The 26,129-nt window shown below is 33.8% G+C and overlaps 1 protein-coding gene across 1 annotated transcript in view; it reads left to right on the top strand.

Moving 5' to 3' along the window:
* Nucleotides 1–26,129, top strand: part of LOC118204643 (chitin deacetylase 7-like) — a 56,960-nt gene that overhangs the window by 18,974 nt on the left and 11,857 nt on the right. The window contains exons 2-3 of the mRNA XM_035376947.2: nucleotides 18,350–18,580; nucleotides 24,237–24,573. Of these exons, the coding sequence (XP_035232838.1) occupies nucleotides 18,350–18,580; nucleotides 24,237–24,573 (568 nt within the window). The remainder of the gene's footprint in view (nucleotides 1–18,349; nucleotides 18,581–24,236; nucleotides 24,574–26,129) is intronic.

Here is a 26,129-nt window from a genome sequence, read left to right as displayed (position 1 = left end):
TAAATCTTGGATGTTCTGCTCCGCGTGACCGATTGTCCGCACTACAGATCCAACTCCCCCTCAGGACCAGGCGCGGAGGTTTAACCAAAGAATTTGAACCCTTACAAGTTCTTTGGTTTAACCTCCGCTCTGGCCCCTCAGAGGAGCCGGCGCACCACCTGGAATACACCAGGCAGCACTGGTCGTTAATTTGCTACCTGCCAGTCGCATGGGCGAGCCACTCGCAGGAGGCCGTTACCCAGCAAACCAGGGAAGAACCCCCGGCTACGGATCCAACCGCTCAGGACATGCCAGACTCCGAGGCCGGCCAATAAGTGACCTTTCCTAGGGCCTTTGGAACCACTAAGTTCATACATTTTACACCCCCGTGGCCGAGACTTCCTAGGTACAGATCCTAGCCAGTAGCTTCTCAGAGTTCTCTACGTCGACCCCCCCGGGGAGGAAGTAAGGCATTATTAAGCATAACTAGTGTTATGAAACCACTTCAAATAAAAGTGAATCCAGAAGGAAACATATCTTGATTTTTATTGGTGTGCTGTCGTCTATAAGCCTTTGATCGCAAAGTCCAACCACTGTGCTCGGTTAATGTAGTAAAAAGCACGTAGACACATTGGACCGTAAATCAGTGGAAATGGCTTCTCCAGAGCGACAAATCAAGGTTCACTATTCGATTCTGGAAATTAGTGGAAGGATATCAGGGCCGAATTACGATTACAGCTATATAGAGGATGAATTAGAGTTATTCAATTACAATTCTCATCACAAAATTACAGGAATCGGACCAAATGGTCACCAGGTTTGGTGATTTCACACCAAATTTGGCAACAAAAACTAGTTCCCAAAAACTGTCGCCAGCTTGGCGGTATCTCATGAGATTAGCGAGATAGCCATTTATTCAGTGTTGTATGGACTTGCCCCTGTATTCTTACTTTTCCGGCCAGCTTCGTCTTTCTAGATTTTCATGTTACATTACACAGGGAAAAATACAATCATTTCACACATAACTGCACTAAAATCGTCTATCTCTGTGTACAGAATTCGTAACAATAATAATAATAAATCTAATAAACCATTTTTCTTAAAACTTTTGTTCATACTCGTTGTCTAATTGTTAGCTTTAAGTTGTTAACGTGCAACTATTTCTATTGTGATTATGTTGTGTGTTGTATATCAATCCTCGCAGCCTACGACCAGCGGGACCCATTTTATAAATTCAAGTGACCCAAAATAAAGTATAAAACATAAATATGAAACGGACACTTCATGAACACATAAAAAATGAACCGAAAATAAATGATAATAATAAAAAAAATTTATTACAAAGTTTCAAAAATGAAAACGCGTTTTCATTTCAAAAAATTGTAATATAGACAAAGTAATAAATACTGACTAATAAATCCTGAGACGAAAATCGCGAACCCATTGGTCTAGTGCCGCAAACTGGTAGGGTAGGATACGAACTGTGCGAAATTTAATTGAAGACCTCCCTTTTTATCTAATCAGAAGATCTTCTTCTTAGTACCAAAGAATCTACCTTACAAATTGTTTGTTAGTAGCAACTGCCCTACAGCGAGAATAGCCGTCACCATCGAGATAGATAAGGCCTGCGCGCTGAGTTACTACGTCACTGCTAGGGGACCGGTCTTCGCGCAGTTTAGCTTCCTTGCTAAACACCCGTTTTTCTAAACCTATTCTATGAAATTGGTATCTCATACTATAAAATCAGTCTAAAACAAAATTACAAGCGGCAATATAATGTTTTACAAAGCTTATACGAATATGAAATATTTTCATTTTCTTTTGTTAGTATTTATTTTCAAAACAAAATTATTTGAGAATGGTGTGGTGCTTTTAAAAGCAAATCATTTCTTTGAAGAAAAATTGGTTTTAAAATTCAAGTAGCTAAAATTTTTACTTTGATTTTTCTGCACTGTCTTTGTGTCTCTCGTTGATTCTCATCACCGCATCAAATTTTTTTGTTTCACCCATTACTTTAACAAGTAAAGTTTTGTTTCGCCCACTACTTTAACAACTTTTAGTTTGCCAGTGGGAATGTTATCTCTCATTCTATAATTATTGCATGTTTTTTATATCTATCATATTAATGTAGCAGGATTATAAAACATCAAACGAATGCAAGAGACTACTTAATATTTAGACTAACATTAAATTTAAATGCCTTATATGAGTCAGAAAATTTTTCTGAATGTAATAAATTACTAAATAGTCTAGTCTTAAAATTATTTCTTACTTACATATTGTATGTTAATCTGTATTACAGTTAATGTTTTCCTCTTAATGCTACATAATTATTCGACAGAATCTGTAGTTAAATTGAGATGATGTTTATTACATAGCTCTGAAGACTATCAATATTAAAATTCTAAATAAGACAGGAAAAAAAAATTTTAAATAAAGTTATACACAATTTCTTTGAAAATATTTTTAAAATATACGAAATGCTTAAAAAACTTTTAGAAACTGAAATTTCTTGCAAATATTTACATCATACCTATTTAACTATTAGCGTTACCTCTGTTCTGAAAATATTTTTTCTATTAATATCCACATGAAAAGAAAATATAAATCCTAACATCATGTTCAAAACTTTTCTGTATAATGTAAGCAATTTTTTTAACTTAACTTGCATAGCTTTTGGTGGTACCACGTACTCAAATTAAAGATTGTAATTTAAAAGATAATTTAAAAAAAATGTTTTTAAAATTGCATTGAATTGAAATGCAATGAAAACAAGTATGTCTACATATGAATTCAATTACTACTGCTTCTTCAATAACTGTACATTTTTAAAATTTCATTTTGCAGTTTCCCAATTTAATTACCTTAATATGAATCTTATATACATTACTTTAGAAACTTTTCTATCATTCTCAGAAAGATTTATATTGCATAACAAATTTTAAACAAAATTTTGCATGATAATAACATATATAAAAGTGAACAGAAGCTATATTAGCTAAACATATGCATTTAAGTTTCATCATGATAAAATGATATTTAATGATTTGCAAAAAACATTGATATTTAAATTTAAGAACACAGTACTCTGTCAAGAATCAATTTACTCTGCATTTGATATTCTACATATTATGTAATGAAATAAGTGTTATGCTTTTAACCCCTTAGGACAGTTATTTCATATAAAATTAGTTTCCAATTAAAATAAATAATCATAAATGTTGCTGACAATTTTTATATTACTAGTGTTAGTAATTATTACAAGGGATGATGCTTCAGATGTCAAAAGTAAACATAAATTCAATTCTTAAAACATAATAAATAAAAAATTACAACTTATAAAAGCCAACAAAAAGTTTGCTGAGGGTCCCTTAAGCGTGACGTCACAAGCCAGTTTCGTTTCAGAGCGCAGGCCTTATCTATGTCGATGGTGACGGAATAGCCAGCTTTTCCATCCCACACCTTGTATACATGGTGGTAGGAAGTTAGATGGAGTGGCCCTAAACCGGTTTCCCCATACCCTGCTTTGAAGCACTGGCGATCCCTTCTTTTGTGACCAAAACATTGGGTAATTTACCATTGAGTCCAATGGGTTTTGACACGATCGGATGTAAATATTTTGTAATTATGTAGTAAATATGCATATAAATGTATATATTTTCTTTTTCTACAATACTTCAGAGTCCTAAGTATATGAAAAGAATACATTTTTAAACAACATTTCATTCTGAACGGAATTAAATGCTATACTTTTCACAGAACAGTTTGCTCAGAATGGTTTAATTTGAAATATTTTCACAAGTTTTCGTTAACTACGTTAGGAAAAAAAAAAAAAAAAAATAAGGTAATTCGATTTGATTCGGTTAAGGATTACAAAAATTAAGATCAAAGTTTATTGTATTATTAAAATTATGAATTATTTCTTTTCTATTTATATAGCTTCTTCTTAAAATACTTTTTCAAATATGACATGATTTTTTAGCTTCTAAGGCATCTTTTAAATCGAAAACTATAAGTGAATTTATAATTAATGCTCTATTCGGTCCATTTCAAATTAGAGCACTTTTTAATTTAATAGCGAAATACTTTAAATAGTACTTAACTTTCTCTGAATATTTCTGAAAGGGAATAAAGTAACGATTATTTTTTAAATATTATTTAAAACTTGTAACTGACTTATTATAAAATGTAAGGGGAATAATTATTTTAATTATATATATTAGATTTTTTTTACCCTTAATTTCAACAATACATATTCCAAAACTCTTCTTTATTACTTTTTTAAATAGGCATCTCATAGAAATTGCTTTACAATACCTTTTAACAGATTGCTTTCCAGTACGAACAATTCTTGCTTAAATAGTTTTATAACGTATTTGTCAACAGGATGTCATTTATGTTTACAATTCAGTGTTAAGGTTATTATATATTTAGATAATATTTATAATCATTATAAATTTTAGATACATTTAATAATTAGATTTCTTCACAGTAACTTTCATAGTTATTTATGAATGAATAAATCCTTCATTTCAAATACATTTAGAAATAATTTAATAAATATTTACGTATTTTGTTAAAGGCAGATACATGCTTTTTGGAAGCACATGCATAAATACCCATACATATTTCATATTTTTTATTTCCGGCATGTGGAAATCTTTAATTTCTGTGCATTCACTATATATTTTCGAGTAAAGTAATTTACACTAATTTAGCATACACCCGAAAGTTTTACATAAAAAATATATATGAATATAATTAAAATGAAAATTATAAGTATTATTTTTAATACCCACTCAAAGGTCAGTTTTTCTTCAAAATTCCTCCACGATGGCATCTCTCTCTTTAGGCAGATGTCCCTTGCATGCGTTACTCTATTTAATAAAAACTTAATCTGACCTATGTGCCTAATTACAAATATTTTAACATACATAATTTTATATTTATAAAACGTGTAAGCCCAAAGTGATTATTTTTCAGATATATAAAATTAAAACGATGGGTTTAAAATGAGCAGCAGTAAAGCCTCTCCTCTAAAAAATTTTAAAAGGTACATGTTACAATAATATGTGAATGTGAAAACAATTTATTTTATTTAAAACATTTTGGTGTCTGAAACATAAAATAAAAGTAGCGAATACTGTATTAAGGGTATCGAAAAATGTATACAATTTTAAAGGTACGTTGAGGTATTTTTCATTCTTTAAGAATAACGTTTTTGCTAAAATCTATATTGTTATAGTTCAACAGCTTAGAATTTTATAAAACAAATTCATAATCAAATCGCTATTGTTAATTATCGAAAAATAACCAAGATGTGATTTTTGCGTAAATGTCGCTAAACTGTACAAATTGCTATTATCCATCATACTAGGAATGTTTCTTTTATGCGGAAGTGTCCCGTTTTTCGATTTGTATGGAACTGTCGTGTGTCGAAATATTATCAGACCGCTGTCAAGCGAGCTTCTGAATGTAAGTAAAAACACCCCATCTGGTGACCGAAGCTTCGGCAAAGAATGTCTATGTAAAGAAGGAAAGGTTCCATAGACGTAATGTAAACCAGTTTGCCTTTTGCGCCGCTAGGAAGAAGAGGGAACATTTGCAACACCTTCTTAAGTAGGTGTTGACATTTGGCGACGGAACCTGTTGGCGAGAATTTCCCTCTCTGTAATGTACCGGAACTTACCGAGATTTTCCGTGGCCAATCTCGAAGGCCACGGATTTTCCTCCTCCGCGACGTATTCTTTGGCTTCGGAGCAGTGCTTCTAATGCCGATTTGGCCACTCCTTCCTTTCTTACCTTCATGCTTGTATACGGTGGGAGAATGAACAAAAAAAAAAACCAGAAACTGTGGCGACGTTTTCCTGATACCTCTTTCTAAGAACGTGAATTCCCAAGAAGATGGGTGCTACAAAACGTCATTTATCGCCATTAACGGGACATTTTATTGAGACTACAAGCCTCTGTTTTCCTTAGTTCCTTTAACTGCGCGAATCAAAATTTCTTCCACCCGTTGCCTACACAGTTTTCCTTTTCGAAGCCAACTGTAGCCAAGAGGGAAATAAAAGTAAAGAATTGGTTTGGTTTATTTAATTACGGCAAAGCAAACTAGGGCTATCTGCCTAAGGGGAGGGATGCCTTCGTGGAGGACTTTCTAACGGAAACTGGCTCGTATACAGGTTACACATGGGGGAAAACCACGAAAACGCCCATGCAGCCAGCCCGTTCGCGGGATTCGAACCTCGGACGGAACTACCAGTGTTCAGCGACTTTACCGCTCGGCCGCTGATGGGCCTAAAAATAAAGAAATAGAATTGCATATCCCAAGAACAAGTAAAGAATATAACAAGCTGGCTAATTACTTGAATAACAGTAATAAATGCGAGAGCTAACAAAAATAAAAGGTATTAGTAAACATACATATTAGAATTGCAAACATCTTTCATTAATTACAATATTAGAGCAAAGAGTATTATTAAAAAAATTCTGAAAGGTTTCAGATTTTAAATTACGTCCAAAGGGGCGTTTTTTTAACGTTTTGTGTGTTACCTTTATTTATTAAATAATCATGTTCTTTGCACTTAAACCATAAAATTCAGTTCAAGAGCGATGTGGCAAAATAATTTTAAAATGAGCATATCTTTAAAATTTCCGATACACAGTCTCGCGCGCTGCAGATAAAAATAGTTTTCCGTACAACGTTGCCAAAAATTTGTTAACGAAAATTCGTTAAAGTTTTATAAAATATGAAATCGATAATAAAACAAATTTCAAATTTGGTCTTCCACATGCTCATATTCGTAGGAGAATTACGTCATTCAAAATTCAATTGGCTTTATGTACCGTTGTTTTATCACAATGCGAGAAATATACATACATTTATGCAGATTTTTCACTATTTAATTTCCTCAAATATAATGCAGGACATTTAGTGGCAACAGTTTGAAAAGTGATTCGCAAAACGAAAACAATAGTCCTTCAGGGACAATAGTCCTTTGGCTAATAATAACAATAGTCCTTTGGGCTAATAATATCATAAATTAAATAATTATAAAGCATACCAATTATATTTTTTATAAATTACATCAATAATAATCATGATGACTGAACTAGACCAGAAAATTTAATATAGTTCGTTGGCGTGCGAAAGATTATTCGGTACTAGAGTGTGTTAAAGTGTGCTAGAAATATTTCTTGTTAATTGAACTAATCATATAAATGTTTTCATAAATTAATAGTTAGGTTAAAAAAATAGCATGAAATCTATTATGAAAAATATAACTATGCGTTTGGAACACTGACATATAAATTTTAAATAAATTTAAATTATTATGCTAAGAAGATTTTTCTAAAATTTATATAGAAGAAAAGAATTAAACACTACTACAAATTAATATAATCAATCAGTCCCCTCAATAATTAAGAGCTTATTTTTTAATCAAAAATTGATAATTTGAAAGCAATGTGTTGCCACTGCCTCATATAGAATACTTATTATTTCCACGCACCAGCATCCTGTCATAAGATATTTAACTTTTAATCTTTCTGTTACTGAGTAGTCTGTTACAAAGCAAGTGATTGGAAAGCAATAAACGCGTCGTAAAAATATTTTTTCTTCTTTTTAATCTGATCAGTTTAAATAAAAACGCATTTAAATGAGATATGTAATTATTATTATTATACGCCAGAGAACAGGGGCTCCGTTGCCTTGCAGTTTAGCTGACTGCCTCCGGAAGCTATCTACTACCCGCTCCACCACAACAGGGGTGGGTGGCAGGTCAGACGGCAATTACTGAGTCTTAAAACAAAGCGATACATGGGCAAATATTTTTCTTCTAATACATACGTCATACATTTATCACAGCTAATTTACAATCAGTCCTATGCGACATACTTCAGCTTTTAATATTGATTTCAGACATGCAATTTTACACAGTTATATAAAAATTCCTGTGACCAAGGTTACAATTACTGTTTTCAGAAAAATAAATAGTCTACATAAACATACAATCTTAGATATAAAATTATAAGATATTTCTTATTCAGACAATTGTATACAATTTAACATTAGAATCTTAGGGATACGAAAGAAAATATTGGTACACCAGAGTCAATTTTAAGCCAAATCCTTCTTCTTTTTTTTTTTTTTTTTCCAGAAAAAATTTCCAAAGTAGCTACATAGAACGTAGAGATTTAATTCTAAAAACCTCTAAATGCATTTTACCGTAAGATAGCAGAATTAAGTTAGATTTACAGCAGACCATAAGCAAAGTTCCTATTAATCATTACTATTAACTTCTTTAATCTATGAATACTTGAATAAATACAGTTGTTGCAATTTAAACCAAGAATACCAATTATTTACATGAGAACGATACACCACAGTATTTGTGATACAATTTCAGTACATAAATTTACCATTTTATTAAATTTATATTCAACTCAGATACTTCAAATACCCCCCCCCCCAAATATATATATATATACATGCAAGAGAGTTCAGGGGACAGCTAATAATGGAATATACAATGAATAGAATACAAAAATCAACCTGCAAATACTAGATACAGTTATTACAACTATACAATTGTTGTACATAGCAGTAATACTTCCTTCTCTTTTAAAACACTAATATATACAGGACTATACAACACAGTACTTATGAGACTATATTACATACATTTACCATTCTATTAAATACATATTCAAGACAGATTATTCAAAGATAAATGCAATAGACTTCAAGAAACAGTGAATACTGAAATGAATAGTAATTTCAATACTAACCCTAACTAAATTGTAATATTAACTTCATTATCCTGCAAATACTTAGTTACCATTATTACAATTTTTACAAATACTGTAAGTAGCAGTGATACTACCTCCTCTTTTACAATACTGATACATATTAGACTATACTACACAGTATTTATGATGCTAGAGTACAAACAATTACCATTCCACTAAATTTATATTCAGCACAGATAAATATAATAATAATAATAATAATAATAAAACCTATCTTAGGTTTTATCAACTTAGTAACATCAAATTCATTAACCTACAAATATTTAGATACAGTTATTACGACTACTCAAGTGCTACACCGATCAGTAATACCACCTTCTCTATTACAGTACAGATACATACAAGACTATACAACTTTGCATTTATAATTCTATAGTGTATACAGTTACTTTGCTATTATGTCAGGCACAAATTATTCAGATACCAAAAAAGATGCATACATGAGAATTCAGTGAACAGTTATTAAGGGATTGAACAGTAAATATAATACAAAAACCCTATCTAGTCAGTATCGTAAGCCTCATTTAACTACAAGTGCTTATATTCAAGTTATTGCAGATATTCAGATGTTGTACATAGTACTGGTACTGCTTACATTTTGAAATGCAGATACATACGAGACGATACAGTACAATATAAATGATACCATAGTCACTAGGAACTACAATTCTATTAAATTTAATTCAACATAGTTGATTGGTACCCACTTGCATTCAGGATTGTAATGCTGCCTTGTTAAGAGAATGTTGCTGTGGATTATTGCAGTTCAGAAATTGTAATGAAGTTCTAGTGCAGATCAAGTGAAAATGGACGTCTACGTACCTAGCAATTTCATGAGGTTGACAATAAAACTGTCCTCTTTGCGAAGACAATTCATGACAAAGCTTCTAATTTAACACTTGCGGTGTTAATTTCCTTTGTATAATCCATCTTTTCCATGGAGCTCGCTGATACAATCATTGAGTCCAACACTTATTTTATGCTGGGAGAGCATGAGCTTATGTATGTTAGAGGAATACTAACTCTACTCAATCACTGGTTTCCCCTTGAAGCTCTACCTCCACTCATGGAAGAGGTATGTTCTTGACAGAATGTTATTATATCCTTGAGTTTTTTAAGATCAGAGAATTTCTTGGGGAGGAGCTCCGCCCATTTCGAACGAAATTGTTCCTGTGGTTTCTTTAGATGTAAACTGGTTGTCATTGCGCAGCTAAAGAGGTAGTGATCAGCATCGCCAATCTCTCCACGTGAGCAAATGTCAGTTTCCGAAGATTGAATCTTTTAAGATAGGACGGAAAAGGGCCGTGTGCTGAGTAGAATTGCGTTAAGTAATTTGCTAGGCCTCGCTGAAGCAATGAAACCTTTAGGAAGAAAGTATGGACCCTTCGTTCTGTGGTTTCTGAAGTCCAACGTTGCTGCCATACCTCCATAAGTTCCTTTAGCGTAATCTTTTTAAGGTGAGAGTACGGTAATTTTTCCGTCCGCTCCTCTCTGCAGACGTTATTTCCTGCTTGTTTTGCGCCTTTGTCTGCCGCTTTGTTGCCGAAAATTCCGACGTGAAGCAGAACCCATGAGAAAGTCGGCCTATTCTCTTCCGGGAGTGCCAGGAGTGCTGATTGGATTTCTTATACGATACGATTTCTGCTCAGATAATTCTGAATGGCATGTAGACTAGAAGTTGTCATTGAGAATTTGAGCTTTCCAAGGTTGTTCTGTTTTGAGTAAGCGACTGCAGCCCTTAGAGCAACAAGCTCGGCCTGGTAAACAGTGTTATTGCTGTCAAGCCTTCTATTCCATAGGAACAGAACATTGCCTCCCTGCACTAAGCAAAAAGCGCTGCCAGTACCATTAAGTGTTTTGGAACCGTCAGTGTAGATCGCTTTGTCATTATGGATGTGTTAAGCTGATCGATTTGGAGATACTGCTGCTGGCAGAGTGACCAATTGTATGATATATTCTATTTTCAAAGTCAGTGGCTATATGTTTTTGCCCATAACGTGCAATTTTGGCGTAATCTTAGGACTCTGGAAATCGCAGCTTCTCTTTGTACTAAGAGGTCTAGGGGAGGAATCCCCGCTAATATTGGAGGGCAGCGGTTAAAGTGGTTTTATAGCCTCTGCAGATTAGTAGTAGGTGCTGTCGTTGGATTGCATTCAGGAGGCCTCTCATGTTTTCATTTAGTTGCTTTCCCCAAATTGCCGCTCCGTATAGTAAGATTCTTTCGAGAATCGTCTTGTACCAAATTTTTACTGTTGACGAGGGAATTCCCCAGTTAAGGCCCATCGTCTTTAGCATATGATTTGTGAGGTAACTGCTACGGAATTTCAGTTCTTTCAGATGCGGCATCCAGGAGAGGGTGTTGTCGATAACAAAGCCTAAATATTTTATTGACCTCTCACACTTAATTGGATGACCATTGATTTTAACCGAAGGATTACGTTTCGTCTTTCTCTTTCGTCCAATGAAGAGTAGCTTGTGATTTTTTGCCCATTTAACGAATTTATTGACTGTCTGTTGCGCTCTTAGTTCTATGTCTTTTACTCCACAGACTAAAAATTAGGAAATCATCCGCGAAGGCTTGAAGTTTAATTTGTCTATTGAATCGAATAGGGAAAAGGCCGTATTGCGACAATGTTCCATAAAGTGGGGCCGAAACAGGACCCTTGTGGGCAGCTTCTCTGTAGGTCTCGTGTAACCATTGCATTGTCCAGGATGATTTGTACTTTCCTTTCCTCCAAGTAGCTTCTAAGTATTTTTAAAAGTTCTTGTGGGCAGTTGGCTTTGTCTAATTCTTGTTCCAGTTGTCTTTGTCTGACGTCTGTCTCTTTAGTAGCAGTTTGCTCTAGGAGTTTGCTGACGGCGGGCAGGAGGCTTACTGGGCGATAGGATGATAGATTGTCTGGATCTTTCCCTTTTTTGTTAAAAAGAGCGATCTCTGCTATTTTCATCTGTCTGGGGAATGCATTCAGTTTCCAGCAAGCATTACGGAGTGCCAGTAGAAGCCTTGCATGTTCTTTGAGGATGGCCTTTAGAATCACATCATCTAGTCCATCTGGCCCCGGAGCTTTTGTTGCTGGTAGACTTCTTATTATTGGGTCCATTTCTTCCAGGGTAAACATTGCATTGTCTCGTGTCTTTGTGTTCCAAAGTTTGTTGTTGAACTGTTCCCTTATTTCTTGGTGTTGCAACGAGTTATCATCTGCTGAGTCTGGTGGAAACACCGCTCTTGACTTTATCGACTAGAGTTGGACAGTCAGTAGCCACTTTGGCAGGTATTTGAAGCGGTCGGAAAACCTTATCAGTAGCAATTATTTGAGTTATACCATAGACATTCTTAATATTAGCACAAAAAGTTTTCCAAGACGCTGCTTTAGCTTTTAAAATATTCTTTCTGAATTTCGCTATTTCTTTTCTAAAACTTATCTTCTGGAAGTGTTTATGAGTGGGATCCCTTTACCTTTGCGACCTTCTTCTCAGAGCTCGGACTTTGCTCGGACTTCTCAGACTCGGAAGAGCAGCGCCTTCAAAGAAGGGGTCCACCAGTTAATTGAGGATGGGGTGGGGGTGGCATTTGATCCTGTATGAAAGTTTAGCCACCTTGATTAAAGGATGAATGAGGTGCTGATAAATCTCGTTCATCCTCCCTTCCTGCATTATCCAAATGTTGCAAAGGTCTGAAATTTCAAGCCTTGGAAGGTTGAGAAACTTATGATGTCCTCCGTGGGACGTTTTAAAGCGTTGTTTGACTGATAATTTGCCTGTGATTCCAAAAGTGAATTCTATGAATACGTGGTCGCTAACTGATGGAATATCAGGTAGTTTCCAGTCTGAGATATGATGTGAAAGTGGCGGAGATGCCAGAGTTAAGTTAGGCCATCCCTCTGTTCTGTCTGCCTGGAAGATAGGCTGCGAATTTGTAGAGTTAATTATGCAGAGCCTGTGTTTTGCTATGAATTCCTGAACCTTTGCACCTCTATTGTTCTCTCCGCGAGCTCCCTATAGAGGACTTGACGCCTTGAAGTCACCTACCGGCAGGATATGGCTGGTCTTCTGTAAATGTGAGCGCAGCTCTTGTAGGGTTGCAGTAATGTCGTCCGAAGGCGAGCAATAGATATTGGTAATGTTAATGTTCATATTTAAAAATTATAGTCCGATCGTGACAGCATAAGTGTCTTAGCAATGAAAAAGGGATTTAGTGAGCCGTTATAGATAAGTGCTTAGCAGGAAACTGACAGATACGTTTTTCAAGAGACATTAGCTAAAATCATTATAAACTTTTTTTTTTTTTTTTTTTTTTTTTTTTTTTTATGATGACTTTTTTTAGGCGGCTGGCCGTTCAACCAGCTACTCTGTCGGGAATTCTAAAAATGGGCTGCTTTAAAATTTTTTGTGATTTTGCTCTTGCATTTTATGTGGCGTAAGTGTATAATATAATAAAGCGTTAATAATAAAGCTAAAAAGACAAAAAAAATTACTAGGAGTAAGTCCAAAAGAGATTGGTTGCCAGCAGTGCTCAGAGAGAGCATAAAAAACCTTAAGAAATCTCTAATGCGAGGGTCAAATCTGAAACTTTACAGATTTTCTTTTTTGCCTTTCATTCTTTTTTTTTTTTTTTTTTTTTTTTTTTTTTTTTTTTAATTTAAGAAAAAAAAAAAATTTGCACATATATATTTTGCAGTTTTCAGAATAAAAATTCGCAAACTCCAATAGTGCGAACGTTCGATTCTAATGAATGTGATGGCGGTGCTTGAAGTTTTGATGCATTTTTTTTAAATAGTTGGCAAAGTACACTAGGGCTATCTGCCTAAGGGAAGGGATGCTTTCGTGGAGGACTTTCTAAGGGAAACTGGCTCGTATACATGTTACACATGGGGAAAACCACGAAAACTCCCATGCAGCCAGCCCGTTCGCGGAATTCGAACCTCGGACCGAGCGCGAACGTTCGATTCTAATGAATGTGACGGCGGCCCTTGAAGTATTGATGCATTTTTTTAAATGGATGGCATACAATTGCTTAATTTAATTCTCAAATCACCTCGTTAAAAAATATACAACCTGTTTCTTATTTCCCGTTGCTGTTTTATGTCCTTATTTTCTTTTTTCTCCTTTATTTATTTATTTATTTTATTTTATTTTTTATTTATTTATTTTTTTGGATTAATTGAGATTTTTTTATGTTGCTGCAAAATAAGAAAGCAATTTTTACTTTTTTATTTTGCATTTATTGCATAAAAATTTATATATTATTGATTTAAAAATATATTTAATAATTTTAGGGCATTTTTCTCTTATATTTATTTTATATGTATTCTTCTTACAACATGATATAGCTTTTTATCAAAGAATAATTATCAATTTTATTAATATTTTTTTGTCTTTTTTCTTTCTTTTCCTTTTCTTTTCGTTTTTAAATCAATGGATTCTTGATTAAGCCGATCAATTGCTGGTGCATATTCGGCTGTCTATTCTTTGATCATCATTGACTCCCTTTAAAATTTCATTGACCTCCAGGGGATGGAAGCCGACCCCGTCAAAAACACCTGATCTTAAGGAAATAATCTGATCTCTGTTTCATATCCCGTATTTAACTGTTAAAGAGTCTTTTGTAGGCTAAAGTAAAATGCTTGAAAATACTTTTCTTTATTCTAGGCCCTTTCGGAGCATAATTAACAGTAGTTGTCACAAAAGAAATTATACAGTGAGTGGCAGTATACATTGCAGTTTAGTGTATGAATTCTGAACAAAAACAAAACAAAAATCTAAACAAAAGTCGTTGAATTGAAACGATTAAGTTAATATAATAAAAAAAAACACTTTCTGTTTATTTAAACTCATTCAATATTTTTATAAAATACCTCTAACTGGACCCAAGAAAATAATATTAACTGGAATCGTTAAATCGTTGTATGAATGTTTCGGTTTCATACGGCGGTTGGCCGCGCAAGCAGCTAGTGCGTCAAAGACATACTGCTGTAGTGTTTTAGTGTTTTAGCAATGAAATCCACGTGCACCATTGCGTGAACGTTGGGAAGAACTATATTTACATTTTCCGTGACCTATTTACAAATTTCCTTAACCAGTTTCAAACGATCTTTCGCTCAGAAAGAAGAAGAATACCGTTAACGAATGATAATCATGATGCAAGAACTGGTTTAAGGCATTGCGGCGCTATGTTTAAAGCTACTGATTTAGTGTTAGTATGACCTCTGGTAAATAACTGGATATACGTGATAGACGGAGAGAAATAGAGAGACTGGCTTTCAAGGTGAAATATTTATTTCATGAAGGTTTTGTAGAGAATAAAAATTTTAAATCATCTTCAATAATATATTCTTGTCGAATAAAAGCTAAAAAAGAATCGGAGGAAAGGAAATAAGTTTTATTTATTTTTTGGACCTAGGAAAAGAAAATTAAAGTCAGAATCACTCTAAGGGCACGTTTCCGCTCCCCCCGTATTTATTCTGAGGAGAATGTGTAATTTTCTTTTATACCTTTCTCGTTTCTTCATTTAAATGTGAATCTGAAATGGCTTCTCAGTGTTCTCCATACAATCAAGCCCGGCTATAGAGAACCCGGTTTGTAACGACATCCCGGATATAACGAATAAACGTTTTGGTCCCCTTGAATTTCCTATAGCCTTAATATTATCTTACAAATAATATAGCAAATTTTTTTTGTATTTTAATAAAAACGTTCCCATTTCTGCAACTTTCAACTGAAAAAATACCAGCCGTTAAATTCATCCATTAGAATGACGAAAAACACCCTTTACGATTACGACTCTTTTATTTTTATTCTCACCTTTTTTTTTCTCTTCTAAACAAAAGGTTATGTAAGGCTGGTGTAGCAACATATCTTAGGTGATTCCACTGAATCAAGGAACCTTTGATCCATTGACACAACGAACTTGAATTAGTTCTTTGACTCCATACGAGTTCTTTGATTGAACTGTCAGATAGCACTCTGTTCGAGGCTTATTCGTAGTTATAAATGTGTATTTTAAAGAGAGTGGTCAAAGCCATGACTTTTATGCTAACTAATTTTTCGTGTAAAATTATTAACGTATGGTGAAACTGAAAACAACCAAAAAAATGCAGGGTATAATATAACTAATTTAACTTTTAACACTTTTTTCGAAACTTAAATTTAACCATTAACAGCTTTCGGGAGATGTGACGATTCTAATCACGTTTTCTGTGCGATTCATCAATCAATTTTTTTATACTGTTTTGTGAGATAATCCTTTTTTTTTTTTTTTTTCTTATCAGATCAGATATCAATCAGATTTTTATTAAGCTCTCATGCAACTTAATGCAACTATGGCAGACAATCTTTCAACTGCTCCCGTATTAGGTGAAAAGATTAGATGTTGTCAACAGAAATCCCCAAAAGAGGAAGATAATACAAACTTAGCTTGCTACACAACGGAGACTTCAATTCCGAAGTACAGACTTTTGAACGGAACTATCTTTTCCAAACCCCCAATGTTAAATCGGAAGCAAGGGCATCCTCCAGATCTCACGGATTCTGTTTTGTTTCTGAGGCGTTTATTAACTTTGTGTTACTGACCGTCATCTACCTATTTGGATTGCCGAAGTCATCATTGTTCCGGATAGCATAGGCTGTCGCTTCTATTAGTAGGAATCAAATTTTTGTTACTATATCCCCAGAGCCGCGATTTTTGTAATATAGTGCTAATCGAATGTATGCAACTCTAATGGGTAACAGATCGGGTATAGCGAACCAAATTTTCCCTTCCTTAAAGTTCGTTATAGGGAAGTTCAACTGCATTTTAAGTTAACTTCACTGACGGTGAGAAATGTAAAAGTTAACTTTTGCATTTTGCATTGTGATTTGTGTCCGCAATCAGATTTTCACAAAGACAAACCTCGTCGACAGATAGAAGTAACATCTAAGGTTTGAACAAAGCAGAGTTAATTAAACACTCTTAGTCGTTAATAACTTCTATTCTAAATTAGCGAATTTAATTTTTATTCTTAAATAATGAAGAATATTCATGTATGTGGGTTATCATGTATGTGATTATTCTTTCCGTCGAAAAAAAAAAAAAAAAAAAAACAGGTAGTACCTACAGCTACCTAAATTTAAACACAGATAATCCTACCTGCATGCCGAAACCGAAAGCTTGAATTTCAATTTTTGTCTAAAATATTTTATGTTTAATGCAAACATAATGAAATTTTCATGAGCAAGCTCGGCGATTTAAAAGCAATGTGTTTTCAATCTGCAAAGCGCCTTTCAAATTTAATCAATAAATTCAACAATTAATTCCCACTGCCCAAGATTAAAAAAAAAAAAAAAAAAAAAAAAAAAAAAAAAAAAAAACTTCTACCCGCTATTATGTTGCCATTCGACAAAGAGTAAAATATTTAATTTTTCTTTCAATTAATTTATTTCAATTAAAAATTTTTATCCTTATTTTTGTTAATTATTGGACCCGTGTATTCACTAATATATTAGACCAAAAGTGCTCTTGGTCTCGATCACGATTTTTCGTTGATTCACATTAAATAGCGTCCATTGTAAATGCGTTGTTTCACTTTTCATTCGAGTCTGTAGCTATTCGGAAAAATGTAAAATATTTAACTTTCAAATTGAATTTGTCTATTATGAGGAATAACTGAGCTATTTAAAAGCAATAGATCCAGTTCTTAAAATTATTATTTTTTTAATCTTTTGAACCGGATGGATGCATTAAAAATGCATTACATTCAGGTTATGTGTAATTTTTATAGCATGGTGTTATATATATATAAATATATATATATATATATATATATTTTCACTTTTCAAATATACAGAAGATATGTACCGTTCCTATGTGAATCTGAATCTAATATCCTCCAGACTGTTCCACTGCTTCACGTGGGCCACCTCTTTTGATAGTCTCTACTGATTAACCATATTAAACTTAATAAAAAAACGCTTTTGGACTAACGTTAAAATCTCTTCCTTTTGAGTTTTTTTTATAATTTTTAACTTTAATTAATTATTCAATTTTTAATACTCTTGTATATATTATCGTTGTTTTGTACATTATATGCAAAATAACAAAATTGGTTTTACTGTCCTTCCCAGATCAGTCAGCATGCCATGGAATTTAAACATCGTTGTATAAGAGGATAATCCAAATAATAAAAAATTAAGAAATGGTTCAAAAGTATAAAAACAGAATAATTGAAAGGATTCATAAATTAAAAACTGAATACACCAAAGTATAAAAAATGAATAATCAAAATAATTCAAAAATTTGAACAAGGTGTTACATGAAATTTTGAAAAGAGCTTTTTAAATTCCTTCGATTATTCTCTTTGTGTATACTTATGATAGAATTCTAGTTGATCCGTAAAGAATTTAGCTTTAAAAATTGTTTAATTTAGGGATTAATTTGACCTTTTTCATAGATTTATGTGTTTTTTATGGCAACACTTTTACGAGGACAAAGGCGGTTACTTAATTTAATTTTCAAAATTAACCAAAATTTTATTTCCAATTATTTATTTTAATTGTTATTATCGGATGTTATTATATTTTACAGCCGTCGGTCTGCCATCTGATAAATTATACCGAGTGAAGAGACAGGAAACAGATTTCAAATGTCCTCTGCAAGATGGCTTATTTGCAGATCCGGAGACTTGCAAGAAGTTCTACATTTGTTCCGGCTTCTACCCTTTCTCACAAAATTGTCCCTCGTCGCTCTACTTCGATGACGTCAAGAAATTTTGCACTCGGAAGACAAAGCAGCTGGTGTGCGGACCCACCGATTCTCGTAAGTGCATCTTCCTTTCTTTCCAATGTTTCTTGATACTCATTCGTTTGCAAATGACTATCTCCCAGCTACTCATTTTAATTCCATGAGTACAGTCGTCACCATCGAGATAGATAAGGCCTGCGCGCTGAGTTACTACGTCACTGCTAGGGGACCGGTCTTCGCGCAGTTTAGCTTCCTTGCTAAACACCCGTTTTTCTAAACCTATTCTATGAAATTGGTATCTCATACTATAAAATCAGTCTAAAACAAAATTACAAGCGGCAATATAATGTTTTACAAAGCTTATACGAATATGAAATATTTTCATTTTCTTTTGTTAGTATTTATTTTCAAAACAAAATTATTTGAGAATGGTGTGGTGCTTTTAAAAGCAAATCATTTCTTTGAAGAAAAATTGGTTTTAAAATTCAAGTAGCTAAAATTTTTACTTTGATTTTTCTGCACTGTCTTTGTGTCTCTCGTTGATTCTCATCACCGCATCAAATTTTTTTGTTTCACCCATTACTTTAACAAGTAAAGTTTTGTTTCGCCCACTACTTTAACAACTTTTAGTTTGCCAGTGGGAATGTTATCTCTCATTCTATAATTATTGCATGTTTTTTATATCTATCATATTAATGTAGCAGGATTATAAAACATCAAACGAATGCAAGAGACTACTTAATATTTAGACTAACATTAAATTTAAATGCCTTATATGAGTCAGAAAATTTTTCTGAATGTAATAAATTACTAAATAGTCTAGTCTTAAAATTATTTCTTACTTACATATTGTATGTTAATCTGTATTACAGTTAATGTTTTCCTCTTAATGCTACATAATTATTCGACAGAATCTGTAGTTAAATTGAGATGATGTTTATTACATAGCTCTGAAGACTATCAATATTAAAATTCTAAATAAGACAGGAAAAAAAATTTTAAATAAAGTTATACACAATTTTTTTGAAAATATTTTTAAAATATACGAAATGCTTAAAAAACTTTTAGAAACTGAAATTTCTTGCAAATATTTACATCATACCTATTTAACTATTAGCGTTACCTCTGTTCTGAAAATATTTTTTCTATTAATATCCACATGAAAAGAAAATATAAATCCTAACATCATGTTCAAAACTTTTCTGTATAATGTAAGCAATTTTTTTAACTTAACTTACATAGCTTTTGGTGGTACCACGTCCTCAAATTAAAGATTGTAATTTAAAAGATAATTAAAAAAAATGTTTTTAAAATTGCATTGAATTGAAATACAATGAAAACAAGTATGTCTACATATGAATTCAATTACTACTGCTTCTTCAATAACTGTACATTTTTAAAATTTCATTTTGCAGTTTCCCAATTTAATTACCTTAATATGAATCTTATATACATTACTTTAGAAACTTTTCTATCATTCTCAGAAAGATTTATATTGCATAACAAATTTTAAACAAACTGATTACATGATAATAACATATATAAAAGTGAACAGAAGCTATATTAGCTAAATATATGCATTTAAGTTTCATCATGATAAAATGATATTTAATGATTTGCAAAAAACATTGATATTTAAATTTAAGAACACAGTACTCTGTCCAGAATCAATTTACTCTGCATTTGATATTCTACATATTATGTAATGAAATAAGTGTTATGCTTTTAACCCCTTAGGACAGTTATTTCATATAAAATTAGTTTCCAATTAAAATAAATAATCATAAATGTTGCTGACAATTTTTATATTACTAGTGTTAGTAATTATTACAAGGGATGATGCTTCAGATGTCAAAAGTAAACATAAATTCAATTCTTAAAACATAATAAATAAAAAATTACAACTTATAAAAGCCAACAAAAAGTTTGCTGAGGGTCCCTTAAGCGTGACGTCACAAGCCAGTTTCGTTTCAGAGCGCAGGCCTTATCTATCTCGATGGTGACGGTACAGTCTGTCTATCATAAGAAAAGTGCTTGCCAGTTAGTCTGCAGCTGTCTGTTGCCGTAGAAACGAGCCTTTACCCATTGTCTGTAGGGGCGTCTTGAAGGCGAATGATAAACTTTTTTTACCCTCAGCCAACAGTCGCCGAAAACCAAGTAACAATAAAGCAACCCTTGGTTCTCCCTTATTTAAAATATACTAACCCTGTTGCTATAGCGACCGCCAACCGCCAAACACTGGAGCTGAAGCTGTACTTCTGGTAGACAGACAGTGCAGTCATCAGTCAGAACCTATGAAATCTTTCATTCAATATTATGTGTGAGTTTTTCCATATCTTTTCCTATACACCGTGTCCACAAAAGGCCTCCATTTCCACAATTGTTGGTCGCAGGCATACAGATCCACCAGAATATCTAAACGTTAAAGAGACAGACACATAATTAAAATATATCAGGTTAATTCAACCTCACCATTTGTATATGATTAAATTAAAATATGAAAATATAAATTTACCAGCCAAACCTGGTTTAATGCTCAAAATTGCCTTTTACAATGAATATAAAATTCAGCCGCTCAAATCTAATTTTGGTAGAGACTTTAATTTTTGGTAGAGATTTTGGTAGAGTTTGACAGAGAAAATCCTCATTCTGCAGCAGAGATGGACAAATACTTTTAACTGTGGGCCAAAAATGTCACTTTTAGTACATCATGCGGACAGGACCTTGGCGATGTTTTGCAGTGTCCTATTGCTTGCGAAACGTGATGGAGGGGACAGGGAAGAAAACATTAGAACCCCGGTAGAACTTTTTAAAAAAATTACAGTTACAATCAAAATGATTTCTGCACTAATTTCTATAATTTCTTCATTAATTTGTTTTATTAATTCTGTTCCTATTAGTCACCAAATAGTATACCGCTTCAGTTTTATTAAAAATTTAGCTTTGAAATATAGTTTCCGTAAGTTTTCTTTTTTATTCAATATTTTTATCTGAGCATTATTCATATTTCTTTGTTTAAACGATAAATGCGCATTCGTAATGCTGATTTTGGTAGTTTGCAAGCAAAATCGGGTAGAAAAGCTATGAAAATGTCGTTGTACAAGATTTCATAACAGAGTGGGGCCCCCCAGCAGCCGATCGGTAAAGTCGCTGAACGCTGTTAGTTGGGTCCGAGGTTCGACACCCACGAACGGGCTGACTGCAGGGGCATTTTTCTGGTTTTCGCTATGTGTAACGTGTATACGAGCCAGTTTGCCTTAGAAAGTCCTCCACGAAGGCATCCCTTCCCTTAGGTAAATAGCCTGGAATGCTCTGCCGTAATTAAATAAACCAAACCAAACCTGTCATATGGGGTGGATTAAGCAATTAGAAGGATCGCATTCTGCCTCGGGGGCCGCCTTTTACCCACTCCTGATTTATAGTATTCAAAGGATAACCAGAATTCGCGTTGGCAATAGACTTTGCTTTAATCGGCAAGGCAGCTAACTGCAGGCCAAACACTCAAACATTTCTTCGTAATTTCTCTATTTCTTTACAATAAAACTGCTTGCCATTCAAATCTACATAAGTTCTTGAATGAGCGAACCTCTTGACGAAAAGAAGCAAAAAGGAAAAAAACAAATTAAATAACATTTAGTTTGTAACTTTATAAATTATATGTATATAACTTCTTTCCGCATGCCATTTGTAATAAAATTATACTCATAAATCACACGAGTATATTATCGAATCGCTTTTAAGGAAAAAAATTCAACCTTAAATTTTTCCTATCTATTTATTAACTGACCTCTCGAAAGAATCTAAAAATGATGTCAGATATCCCAAACTTTGAAATTAAATATCTCTGTCAAATTTTATCGTATGGAATTAAAAAATTTTTTTAACGTGTATGAAATTTTTCTAAATATAAGGACAGGGAAACGACTTGAAAAATTAGATCTTGTATTTTATGCAAAAGTAATTTCATTACAGTTCACCGATCGTGAAAATAAAAGCCAAGTGAGGATTTTTCTGGACACGGTGTATGTATTGGTTATGTATACTATTATGACGATCAAAATATCAGGACGCCCTCTTAACGGTGAGGCACCTTTATGCAAGTTGGCTGCTGTTCGAAAAGACCAAAATCTTCATAACGGTGACGCAGCATAAGGGAGTGTGAATAAACAACAAACTGAAGATCAGTTTCTGACTTAAAACTGATCGTCGGTACCCTTATCGGTTTGTTTTGTTTCAATACAGATGCTTTCCAAGTCTTCTAGCCTCCGAACAGGAATTTCACTCTCCTTACGTCTTGTGAAAAACAAAAGATATTCTTTATAAAGTTATTAAATCTTTTTTTCGCAAACAACGTATCTTGGGGGAAATGATTGTGTTTTCAATGGACAATAGATAAGACACGTAAATGATGAAATTATCTTCCTTTTCCATGTTTTTCAAATGAGCAAAACTCTTTGACCAAATTCTCTGCATTCTATTTCTGTGTCAAAAATTCATCCGCATAGCAAGAAGTAAACGCGAAGCTTCTGGATCGAAGATAAGGCGAGCATTATTCGAAAATTACAAAATGGATCCAATCGAATCGATATCTGCCAGAAATATATTTACCCAAATCTCCGGTTGGCACCATGAAAAAAATTAAAACTCTATAATTATTGCTCGTACAAAAGATCTGGACACCAGGGGAAAAGTTAAGAAAGGTGGAGCATGGAGATTTTGAAGAAATATTTCTGAAATGGTTCGCCATTCAACGAAGTCGTCGTCTGCCAATATCTGGACAAATGCTTTGGATAAAGGCAAATGAGTTTGCCAGACGTTTTAGAAAGATTTTCAAAGAGCGAACAACAAATGAACAACCAAAAATTAACGTTATAATGATTGCAGTTTTGTTTATCATTGAATTTTTACATGTTTTTTGTGAGATAATCTATTTTTCTCTTATAGCGAACGATACTTCCGGTCTCTTGATTGCTTGAAGTTCGTTACAGTGGGGCTTGACTATATTTACCAAATATTTTGGCACATCAGAACTATCAAACTCGGGTGTTTCAAAATACCATGGCTTAAGTTTATAAGCAACAATAAAAACACAAATTTGAGAAATTCATGTATAACGATTTGAGGGGTCTTTCTAGGAAGCGAAGCATTTCTACCAAATATTTACCCTCACATGTCGCTTTCAGCGGACAAGTGGTAAAGTGGCTGAACACTGATAGTGAGATCTAGGTTCGATTTCCATACGAACCGGCTAGTTGCACTGGCGCTTTCGTTATTCTTCTCATGTGTAACGTAGATACTAGCCAGTTTCGCTTAGAAAGACCTTCATGAGCGCATCTGTCAGGAAGATAGCCCTAGCGTTCCTTGCCTTAATAAAATAAATCAAACCAAAATCAAAAGCCACTTTTTAACGATGGTGGCGTGTTATTGCCCCTAGCTTAAACTGACTGTGATTGTAACGACTGTAACTTTGATTCTTCCTACTAACGTCACTTGCTATAGTAAGAGAGCGCGAGTCGAAACAACCCAGGAAGGACAGATTAAAATTAAATTGCTGCTGCTAATTAAATGTCACATATTCACAAAATACCTAAGAAGTTATGAATCCCCTTTATTCCCCTCAATTGGTATATATATTTATATTTTAATATCGCAGAAGTTTATAATGTTCATATTCTCTTTACCGTTTCGAAATAAAATTTTTAATAGTTTTTCGAAATCTGTCTTCACACAGCACAACCTACCGACTCCACAACTCCAGATCCTTCAGCAATTCCTGAATGTGACCCAGCAGCCTGCGTTTTGCCCGATTGCTTCTGCAGCTCCGATGGAACCCGAATACCAGGAGGCCTAGAACCTACGGAAACTCCTCAGATGATTCTACTGTCCTTCGACGGGGCGATTAATTCTCTGAATTTTGATCATTATCGATTGCTTCTGAATAAATCCAGGACAAACCCTAATGGTTGTCCCATCAAGGGTACGTTTTTCGTCAGTCACGAGTACACGAGCCATTACCACGTGCAGAAGTTCTACGCAGACGGCCATGAAATTGCAATACATTCAATCAGGTAAGACATGGTGTTCTTTTTTGTTCTACCGACTTATTCCATATAGCATAAAAGAAGGGGGGTAGGGAGAAAAACACCCTTTCCCACTAGAAAATTTTTTTAATTGCAATTTAAAAAAAAATTACAAATATCAAAAAATGGGATCTGTTCTTATCATCAAATGACTGACATGTATGTTATTTCCTTTTCAAATAAACGATTAGGGGTGAAATGTTCTTTCCCTAAGCTCCCTTTCCTGATCAGTCTTTTTATCTCAACATTAGTCTCATAACATTCTCTAGTTTCTAAATTAAGGCTTCTAGAAAATGATAGGACTATATTGTTCGGCGGATGCACATGCTTTTTACCATATGTAGTTAGCTTTTGACTGATCGCTAGTATAGTCAGACGCATTTGCATTTTATTAATAAATACGCACACGTATTGCTGATTTCTGCAGTTAATTAATTAGCTACCACTAAGTGAGGAGCTGTACAACCGGAAGGCTTTCACCTATTGTTGCTCACTAAGTGGAGGAAACTGCTGGCATTTATTCTTTATTCAAAAATCAGAATTTACATAATTACATGCAGAATTTACAGTCTGCAGAGTTCATAAATATCATTCTCAGAATATTGAAAAGGTATAAAAGCATAAAGTTTATATTAAATTTTAAAAACCAGTATTTAAATCTTCATACAGTTATTATTGAGGAATGTTACTGTAGTCTTAAAAATAAAATCATCATTAGCCTAAACAAATTAAGTCCTTTTACAATACTATTTTAGTCAAGCTGATTTAAGATTGTCACAATTTTCTGAAGGATAATACAATAATGTATTTATGGCCTCAGTTGTGAACTTCTTAGTTGTACGATTCCTGCTAAATTAAAGTTACTTTTGTTGGCTAGCTCACTTGAATTATAAAGGGACTATTCACTAAGCTCATATTGTATCGATAGCAAAACATGGGAAGGGGGAAAAGACCCTTTTATTCAGCTCAAATTATTTACAGCTGACACTCCTGGTGCTTACAACTCAGCCAATATTTCTGGCTATAACTCAAAATAGAAATATAAAATTAAAACTAAGCCTATGTTAAATAATCAACCGAAGCAACATAGAGAATATTGTTGCGTTTTTCTGTACTGACACCAGTTGTTACGTTGTTTTCTTCCTTCACGTTCGTCCGGGGTTCGTGTGGATTTGGAGTGAATAACGACGACACTTGATGAAGTATCGAAACACACTTTATTTATCAAAATTAACCAGGGCAGCTCCAAAACACTTTTACAGTCGTTGAAGGTCTACTATTAATACGCTGACACAATCAGCGACACAACCTTCACACTGTCATGCAATAACGGTGGAGACAGCTTCACTGCAAAGCACCAGAGTACAGCTCCCGACTCTGCTCGGTCGTTCTTGGAACTCCACGTACTCTCGAGACTCTCCACGCTGCAACTCGCGATGCACTCGACGACACACAGAGCACAGCTCCCGACTCTTCGGTTCAGTCGTTCCCGGAGCGTAACACACTCTCTCGACGATGAACTAACCGCGATACACTAAGAGACT

This window comes from Stegodyphus dumicola, chromosome 7 (assembly GCF_044657685.1).
Source record: "Stegodyphus dumicola isolate Sdum_Otavi_A_Nest chromosome 7, ASM4465768v1".
Lineage (NCBI taxonomy): Eukaryota > Metazoa > Arthropoda > Arachnida > Araneae > Eresidae > Stegodyphus > Stegodyphus dumicola.
This window is presented reverse-complemented; position numbering and strand designations above follow the sequence as displayed.